The sequence below is a fragment of the Bipolaris sorokiniana genome (genome assembly GCF_000338995.1).
Source record: "Bipolaris sorokiniana ND90Pr unplaced genomic scaffold COCSAscaffold_7, whole genome shotgun sequence".
Taxonomy (NCBI): domain Eukaryota; kingdom Fungi; phylum Ascomycota; class Dothideomycetes; order Pleosporales; family Pleosporaceae; genus Bipolaris; species Bipolaris sorokiniana.
The window spans coordinates 486,040-496,418 of NW_006911901.1; the positions used below are offsets into that span (position 1 = coordinate 486,040).

The 10,379-nt window shown below is 32.0% G+C and overlaps 2 protein-coding genes across 2 annotated transcripts; both read left to right on the forward strand.

Moving 5' to 3' along the window:
- Positions 1-1,034: 1,034 nt before the first annotated feature.
- COCSADRAFT_89203 (uncharacterized protein) lies at positions 1,035-1,223 on the forward strand (the record flags this gene model as incomplete). Its single annotated transcript, XM_007701808.1, has 1 exon — positions 1,035-1,223. A coding segment is annotated over one exon (189 nt), but the record flags the coding sequence as incomplete, so codon positions are not given.
- Positions 1,224-1,385: 162 nt separating this feature from the next.
- On the forward strand, positions 1,386-1,535 carry COCSADRAFT_89251 (uncharacterized protein; the record flags this gene model as incomplete). The annotated part of the gene is made up of 1 exon (XM_007701809.1): positions 1,386-1,535. A coding segment is annotated over one exon (150 nt), but the record flags the coding sequence as incomplete, so codon positions are not given.
- Between the last annotated feature and the right edge of the window lie 8,844 nt (positions 1,536-10,379).

A 10,379-nucleotide genomic window follows, 5' to 3' on the forward strand; every position in this document is an offset into this window, starting at 1 on the left:
CGTATCTAGATAATATACTAGTATACTTTAGCGGTACACGCGAAGAATATATTAAGTATATTAAGAAGGTTCTACGAAAGCTTAAAGAATATAAGCTATACCTTTAACTAGGAAAGTGTAAATTCTACATATAGGAAACGGAGTTTCTTAGATTTATTATATTAACTAAAGAAGTAAAAATAAATCTAACGAAGATATAGACTATATAGAAATAGCTAATACTTAAAATAGTTAAGAATATTTAGTCCTTTCTAGGATTCGCGAATTACTATCAGAAGTTTATTAAGAATTACTTAAAGATTTCAGCACCCCTTATAGAAGTATCGAAGAAGGAAGTAGGTTTTAAATAAGAATAGAAATATTAGAAGGCTTTTAATTAAATTAAGTAGATATTTCTAGAGGTACTAGTACTTAAGATATATAGTTCTTAACGACCTACTAGAGTCGAGACTAACGCGTCTAACTATGTACTTAGAGCTGTGTTGTTATAATAGTGCGTAGATAGAAAATAGAGACTAGTATTCTATTATTTACAGAAGTTCTTAGAAGTAGAACTTAATTACAATATTCACGATAAGGAACTACTTAGAGTAGTTAATACCTTTAAATAATAGAATGTGTACCTACTAGAACTCTCTAAATAGATTAAGGTTTTTACTAATTACTAGAACTTAACGAGTTTTATAATAATAAAAAAACTTAACTAATAATAAGTACGATAGGTAGAGATACTAGCCTAGTTCAACTTTAAGATCACGCACCGCGTAGAGACGCTTAATAGAGTAGCAGACGCTTTAAGTAGAAGATCTAATTTACGCGAAGAGGGTTATAAAGAACTATATAACGCCTTACTTAAGACAATACCTAATAGCAGTCTAAAGTATAACTAGCTAGAACTAGCTAAGATAGCTAAGGTAGCTAAGTAAGTAGAAATACTATAGAAATAATAGTAGGAAAAAGCAACGTTATGGGCGTTAGAAACGGACCCCTACCCGCTAGAAGTAATAAATAATAAGAAAGAGCTTAAAGCTCTAAGAGAATATATAAGCACGTATATACCCCTATATATAAGAACTAAACTTATTAAGACTCTATACGAGTCCCTAGAATATAGATACGCAGGAGTGGACGAAATAGTTAGACAACTAGCTAAGGTATTTATAATACTACGCTTGCGAGCGAAGGTGCAGAAAATACTAGGTAATTATTTAGTATGTTACTAGAACAAGCCTAAGAGATATAAGCTCTATAGCCTATTATAACCTCTATAGCTACTATCTAGACTATAGATAAGCGTAATAATAGACTTTATAGTAAAGCTCTTAAGATCATTAGAACTAAGATTAGCTTAATTTTATAATATAATTCTAGTAATCATAGACTAACTAACTAAGGTAGTAAAATTTATACTTATAGAAGAGACTATTATAGTAGATAAATGCGCGTACGAGGTTATAAAGGCACTAGTATTAAAGTATAAGATATCTAAAGAGTTTATTACTAATTATAATAAACTATTTACGTCTAAATACTAGAGTATATTCCTAGTAAAGTTAAGTATTAAGAAGAAGCTTTTAATAAGCTTTTACCTAGAAATAGACGGCTAGACGGAACGAACGAACTAGATATTAGAATAGTATCTATAGATATACGCTAATAAGTTATAGAATAACTAGATAGAACTACTACTAACAGCGTAATTAGCCTATAACAGTATAAAATTAGTAACGATAAAACATTTACCGTACTACGCGAACTACAGATATAAGCTAACTACTTATTAGGATCTAAAGGATATTAAAAGTATCGCGGTAGAAGCAGACGATAAAGCGAAGCTTATATAAGAATTATATAAAGAATTAAGTAAGAATATAGCTTAGCGAAACCTTACAATATCTAAGGTAGCGAATAAACTAAGAATTAAGAGACTAACCTTTAAGAAGGGGGATAAAGTTTTCTTATTAAGATAAAACCTAAAAACTAAACGACTATATAGAAAATTAGATAACCTCTAAATAGGACTATTTAAAATTCTAGAGGAAATAGAAAAAGTAAACTATAAGTTAAAACTCCTATAAGGTATACGAATCTACCCTATCTTTTATAAGAAACTTCTAGAACTAGTATCTCTAGATACTAAGCTAGCAATAGATATAGAGCTTAAAGACGACGAGTACAAGGTCAAGAAAATTAAGAACCTACGGAAAATTAGTAGTTAGTAGAAGTACTTAGTTAAGTAGTAAGGATGGCCTAAGAGCTATAATACTTAGGAACCTAAAGGAAATCTAATAAACTATAAGTCACTAGTACAAGAATACTACTAGAAGTATCTAGAGAAGCGAGGGGCAGCCCCTTAAAGAGAAAAAATAGTTAAAAGAAGGATTGTAGTAATTAGCCTATAACCCGCCTAGATTAGCTAATAGTCTAGATAGCAATAGTTCGATAGCAGGAGGATTAGTACTAGGGGCCGAACTCCTCGCGATCTGCTTTTTTACGCGCTCTAACTCTTTTAGTACTACTAAATCGCAATTAGTAAACAAGTGCTTTTACTTCTTAGCCTCTAGAAGCTTAACCTTTCTTTAAGCTAATTACGCCTCTAATTAGGCAATCTTAAGACGCTTCTAACGCTTTTCTCGCTGAACTTTCTCCTAATCTTTATTAGAAATAAAAAAACTATACTCCGCCTTTATAGTAATATAATCCGCACACTACCTAGACGCTATATTAACGAAATAACGTAGACCCTTCTCCTTATAACGATCACACTTAGTAACTATTTCTAAATAAGTACTCTCTACTTTTAAGGTACGATATTAGCGCTCCTTAGTTAAAGTGTACTTTTAAGATTAGCGAACAGGCTAGACCTTAGGTATAGTTAAGAAGACTATAAGATAGAGACGGCTATAATAAGTGAACGGGCTCTAACCTTATATACAGCCGGCGTCTTAACACGCGGTACGAGAAAATAATAGTCTAGAGTATTAGAACGATAGCTCTAAGAGGGGAGCTAATATTATAAGTAATAAGAAGAATTCTCTCCTTAATAAATAACGAGATAGCTAAAGGCCTATAGACGTCTACGTTAGAAGGTAATAATTATCGCGGGGCTAGGTTACGTAATATACTATCCCACTAAGAGCAACCATCTAAGAGATAGTAGGACGCCTTAAGATAGCAGCCATCCCTAATATTATAACTATCCTAGGGATGGTAGAGAAGTAAGGGATAGCAGGACTAAAGGTAATAGATATAAGAATGGGTTGGATTTTATTATTATATTCGTTGTAGTCAACTTAAATTGTACTTTCTTACTAGTATCTTTACTTAATAAGATTATTATAAGTTAGTCTATTAAATAGATTAGTCTTGTTAAACCCTCCTTAAGCACGCTAACTCCACTGCATCGCCAGATAAGCCTTACGGAACACTAACGTAATACTCACCTGCCTTAGTGCGGACTAGAATAGAGAAGTATAGACTCTTACCCCGTGTAACAATTAGATAAATACTCTATTTAGTTGATTCGCGATATACTATGAATTCGGCTTTTGCGCTCGATAGAGCCACTATTAGTTATAGCTTTAATAGCTATAAAATCGTATAGTAGTTCTTATTTAGTTAAAGTAAAAATATATATTCTATTATAGATCTTCGACTGTTAAGATCGCCGCCCTAATCTGCATCCGTGGATCCGATTAGCTTAATCTAATCTAATCTAACTAATATAGATTAATCTAACTTGATAGATCTAGCTTAAGAGCTAGCATTAAGTTGGTAGAGTAGTCTGATCTTCTTTAATTAAGATAGATATCTCTAGAGGTAATTAAGACTGCTAAAATGCTCTGGACTTGGATTGGCTATAAATCTAGATAGAAGATTAACTGTGTAACTAATATCTAGCTGAGTGAAAGTAGATAGGTAGATTAGAGAGCTAATTTGTTATTAAAATAGATTAGTATCTTTTGTTATCGCTGTCTAATCGTTTTTACTAAGCTTTGTGCTATATTAAAGAGGTATTTGCTTTAGTTTGTCGTTCTTTTTATTACAACGGATAAGTAGCCTTTAAAGATAGCTCTCTTGGGTAATATAGATTAATTGATCTAATCTAATAATTTAGATACTAAGAAACTTAGATATATTACCTAGATCTTTGATCTCTAGATCTAATATATCTGATAGATCGCGGAATAGATTCTTGATCTTTTACTTATTTTCTCTAAAAATAAGTAGATCGTCTACGTAAGTAGCGATTATAATCTTCTAATCGCAATTAATATAGATGGCTGTATTAATAGATAGAGATTAAAATTCTAGTTGGCCTAGTAGGCTTACTAGTAGTTTCTGCTATTGTCTACTGGCTTGTTTTAATCCGTATAGTGCATTATTAAGTAGGTAGACGTGCTAAGGGTATTATAGATCTGAAAATCCTTCTAGTTGCTTAATAAATATCGTGGTATTAATAAGAGCATTTAGGAAAGCTTGTTTAATATTCTAGCTTTGAATAATCTAGTCTTAAGCTGTAGCTATTGCTAGTAGCAATCTGATAAGATTAGGCCTAGTAGTATTGGCGAACGTTTCTTAATAGTTAACGCTAAATTCTTATTAAAATCCTTTTGCTACCTAACGAGCTTTAAATATATAGTCGTTGTTTTGTTAGTATTTTTAGTTGAGTATTTAACGACCTTTAAGAACTAGATAGCTAGTAGGCCTTGGTACGAGCGTCTAGGTGTTATTTGTTACACGGGGTGGGATGCTGATACTTCTCTTAACTTAATCCGGGTTAGAGCGAGCAGGGCAGGTGAATAGCTCCGTGAGGTAGTTGTCTGGCGATATAGTAGAGTGGTGTGCTTATAAGATAGATAATAATAGGTTTAATAATTTCTAATCTATATTAAATAGACTAATAAGTATTAATCTTATAAAGTTAAGTAACTAGTAAGAAAGTATAATTTAAGTTAACTATAACGAGAGTAATAATGAAATCTATTTATCCTTATATCTTCGTTACTTCTAGTTCTAATATTTGTAATATCTCCTAAATGTCCTAGCATCTAGAGATGCTTTAGATATCCCTAATATCTCTAGATATTATAGTATCTGCCTTCTTAGCGAGATGTCCCTTCTTAGTAAGATGCTAAGTTATGTGATCCTAAGCCCCGCGGCGATTCTTCTTATTAGTATTCTAAGTAGCTTCTTGATTATTCACCGTTATACCTAGGAAGAGAATCCTTCTTACTATTACTTGTAATATTATCTCCCCCTTTAGAGCTATTATCTTAATACCCTAGGTTATTATTTTCCTATACTGCGTGTTAAAGCGTTAGCTATATATAAGGTTAGTAGGCTCTAGGCTATTATATCTATTTCTTTCTAACTCTAGCCTTTCTAACTATACCTAAAGTCTAAAAGCTACGTACCTCTCGTCTTAAAACTTTAACTAAGCAGAAGCGTACTTATACTATATAAGTAGAATAGAAGAGTTTAGAGATAAACTTTTATTATAAGCGCTATAAAGAGAAGAAGCTTCGTTACTTTGTTAAGACGTCTTCTAGGCGTTACGCTGGTTATATCTTAGTTAGCGCTAAGTATAGTTTATTTATTTCTAAGAAAGAGTAGGAATAAGTTTAATAAGAGCGTAAGTAGAAAGAGTTAGAAGTAGCTTAAGCTAAGAAGCGTTAGGCTCTAGCTACTACGGAGGCGTCTCGTTTACGTCGTGAACTTTTAGAGGTAAAGAGTAAAGAGCGCGCCTTTACGCGTTATAATCTTACAATAATCGCTGTCTAAAATCGTACGAAAGAGTAGGCTAAGAGGAGCTTAGCCTCTAGTAGTATAGGCCTTTCTATTTCACGGACACTACCACTATCTAAACTATTAGCTAATCTAGGCGGGTTATAGGCTAATTCTTTTAATCCTTTATCCTTTAATTACTTCCTTTCCTTTAAGAGCCTAGCCCTCTTCTCTCCAGATACTATCTATAATACGCTCGTATTAATTCCTTATAGTTTATTAAGTTTTCTTCTCATTCCTAAGTATTTTAGCTATTAGGCCATTCTTACTACTTAACTAAGTATTTCTACTAACAACTATTTTTCCGTAGGTTCTTAACTAACTCAACTATATACTTATCGTTCTTAAGTTTAATATTCTTAGCTAGTTTAGCGTCTTAGAATACTAGTTCTAAAAGCTTTTTATAGAATATAAGGTATACTTTTATACCTAGTAGTAGCCGTAGTTTATAGTTTATAAGTCCTATTTTCTCTAGAATTTTAAACAGTTCTATCTAGAGATTATCTAGTTTTCTGCATAGTCGTTTAGTTTTCAGGTTTTATCTTAATAAGAAAACTTTATCCCCCTCTTTAAAGGTTAGTCTCTTAATTCTTAGCTTATTTACTGCTTTAGACGTTATAAGATTTCTTTAAGTAATTCACTTACTTAATTCTTCGTATAGCTCTCGTAAAAGGCGTACCTTTTTATCTACGCTATCTGCGATACTTTTAATATCCTTAGAATCTTAATAAGCTGTCAGCTTATATCTATAGTTCGCATAATATAGTAACTACCTTATTATTACAGATTTCGTGCTATTATAAGCTAGTTATACTAATAGTAGGTACTTAACCTAGTTATTCTATAACTTATTAACGTACATCCTTAGATACTACTCTAATATCTAGTTCGTTCGTTCCGTCTAGCCGTCAGTTTCGGGGTAAAAACTTATTAAAAGTTTCTTCTTCACGCCTAACTTTACTAGGAATATTATCTAGTATAGAGATATAAACAGCTTATCTCTATCTATAATAAATTCCTCAGGTATTCTATACTCTAATACTAGTGCCTTTTAGACTTTATACGCGCATTCTTCTACTATAATAGTCTCTTCTATAGGTATAAATTTTACTACCTTAGTTAATTAGTCTATAATTACTAGGATTATATCGTAAAATTAAGCTAATTCTAGTTCTAGTAATCTTAGAAGCTTTATAATAAAGTCTATTATTACGCTTGTCTATAGTCTAGAGAGTGGCTATATGTTACACGGGGTAAGGGTCTATACTTCTCTATCCTGGTCCGCACTAAGGCAGGTGAGTATTACGTTAGTGTTCCGTGAGGCTTGTCTGGCGATGCAGTGGAGTTGGCGTGCTTAAGGAGGGTTTGACAAGACTAATCTATTTGATAGACTAACTTGTGACAATCTTGTTAAGTAAGGATACTAGTAAGAAAGTACAATTTGAGTTGACCACAACGAGAGTAATAATGAAATCCATCCATCCTTATATCCTCATTGCTTCCAGTCCTGCCATCACTGCCATCACGACTTTTCCGTTGCTTGGCCTGATGTCCTGATGGCTGCCATCAAAGGATTGCTGCCATCACATACTAGCGTCTGACGGTCGTCTTGGCGTGATGTCAATCACGTGATCCTCGCCCCGCGATGATCATTACCTTCTGGCGTGGACGTCCATAGGCCTTCAGCCATCTCGTCACTTGTCAAGGAGAGAATTCTTCTTGTTACTTGTAACACTATAGAGGTTATAACAGGCTATAGAGCTTATATCTCTTAGGCTTATTTTAGTAACATACTAAATAGTTATCTAATACTTTCTATACCTTCGCTTATAAGCGTAGTATTATAAATACCTTAGCTAGTTATCTAACTATTTCTTTAACTCCTATATATCTATACTCTAGGGACTTATATAGTTTCTTAATAAGACTTAATCTTATATATAGAGGTACGTAGGTTTAACTCTTTAAAACTAAGTTCTAGTACTTCTATTTATCTTATAGTAGTCCGTTAGAGCTCTTAGGCTTAAACTACTAGCTATTAGCTTTTTCTTACTATTATTATTAAGACGTTATAACTTAATAAACTACCGTAGTTACTATCTTAGCTAGCTCTAGCTAATTATACTTTAGACTACTATTAGACATTTATTTTAGCATAGCTTCGTGTAGTTCCTTATAACCTTCTTCCTATAGGTCGCTTTATTAACTAAAGGCATCCACTACTTCATTAAGCGTTCTAGCCCTATAGGTAATCTTAAAGTCAAACTAGGCTAGCGTCTCTACTTAGCGCACTTATTATTAGTTAAGTTTTTTAGTTATTATAAAACTTATTAGGTTTTAGTAATTAGTAAAAACCTTAATCTAGTATAGTAGTCCTAATAAATAAACATTCTATTATTTGAAGGCATTAACTACTCTAAGTAGCTCCTTATCGTAAACGTCGTAGTTTAGTTCTACTCCTAAGAACTTTCTAGTATAGTAGAATACTAGTCTCTATTTTTTATCTAAGTACTACTATAATAATACAGCTCTAAGTGCGTAGTTAGACGCGTTAGTCTTAACTCTTATAGGTCTCTAAGGGTTGTACATTTTAAGTACTAGCGCCTCTAGGAATATCTACTTAATTCGATTAAAAGCCTCCTAATGTTCCTATTCCTATTTAAAACCTATTTCTTTTTTCGTTACTTCCGTAAGAGGTACTGTAATCTTAGAATAATTCTTAATAAACTTTTAATAATAATTCGCGAATTCTAAAAAGGACTAGATATTCTTAACTATTTTAGGTTTTAGCTATTCCTATATAGTCTATATCTTCTTTAAGTCTATTTTTACTTCTTTAGTTAATATAATAAATCTAAGAAATTCCGTTTTCTATATATAGAATTTACACTTTTCTAGCTAAAGGTATAGCTTATATTCCTTAAGCTTTCGTAGAACCTTCTTAATATATTTAATATATTTTTCGCGTATACTACTAGAGTACACTAGTATATTATCTAGATACGCGATAGCACAGATTCTAAAGTATTCGTAGAGTACGTTATTAATAACTAATTAAAAGGTTGCTAGCGCATTTATTAATCTAAACAGTATAACCATATACTTAAAAAGTCCGTATTTCGTCTTAAACGCTATTATCTACTCGTAACCTTCTTTAATTCTAATTTAGTAAAATCCTTTCTAAACGTTAAACTTCGTAAACTACTTAGCTCTCTAGAGTTAATCTATAAGCTCTATAATAAGTAGTAAGAGATATTAGTTCTTCTAAGTTACGCTATTTAACCTTCTAAAGTTAATATATAGTCGCCACTTCTTATTAGATTTCTTTATAAATAAGATAGGTAAGGCTATTAGGCCTAATTCTAGTTGGATAAATCCCTTTTTTAAATTCTTTTAAAGGTATTCCCGCAGCTTAGCATCGTGCTTAGGCGCTATAGGGTATATTCCTTTTAAGCTTAACTTTACTCCTTCCTCTAGGATAATCTTATAATCTTAATTCTAGTATTCTACTAAGTCTATTACTTTATTTTCCTTAAACAGTTCTCTAAACTCGTCCATCTAGTATTCTATTAGAATCGCTAACTATAGTACCAATCCTTCCTTCGTAGTCATAATCTGCCGTATCTAAATAACTTCTATACTTTAAGAGTCTATTATATAGATTCTCGCGATCTTATACGGTAAGATTATACTAAATCTTCTATTCTAGAGTGCGCGCTAATTTCTTAGGCGTATCTTATATTATACTCCCGCAACCTTATATATAGGCTCTCTACTAAGTATTATTTTCTTTTACTAATCTATAGCAGGGTTATACTTTATTAACTAATTATAGCTAATTATTATCTTAGTATCTTCTAGATTTATAATACTAATCTTTTCTCAGCTTTCTTAACTAGCTAAGCGTAACGTTACTACCTTAGTCTTAAGTTAAATCTAACCGTTCCTATATGTTATAGGACTATCGTCGGCTAATACTACTCGTATTAGCACCTTCTTAGTTTAATAGAGTATATTTATATTCTCTACTACTCTTAGTGAGATAACAGTTCGTGCTGCCCTACTATCTATAAGCGCTAGCACTTCGTGTCCGTTTATAAGCACTGTAGTTTATAATTATAATTCTTTTACTCTTACCTCTTATACTTATCTAAGAGTCGTTTTAGGACTGCCTTTGCTAGCGTAACTTAGTCTCTAGCGGTATTCTACAGTGGGGTGACAAAAAAAAAACGTAGTAAAAAAAGTTATTATTTTTAAAAGATAATTACTCAGCAGCTATAGTGGCTATAGATATAAAAGTTAGTGAGTTTTAAAGCTAAGATCTTCTAGTCTTTTACATAGGTGTCACGTGACATTCTACTGCAGCTTTAGGTAGATCTATAATAACTTAAATACTTGGAAAAATTCTAAAAGATTTTGAACTTTTAGAACTCTATAGTAGATAGAGCTATATAGCTAATAGTTATATATATAGTAGTAGTAGATATATAGATCACGTGATAATGGTCTTAGCTACTCTAGCTTATATATATAATAGATTCTTAATACATCTAGTACTTAGCCTATACTTACATAAGCGGTATATTAGTCAG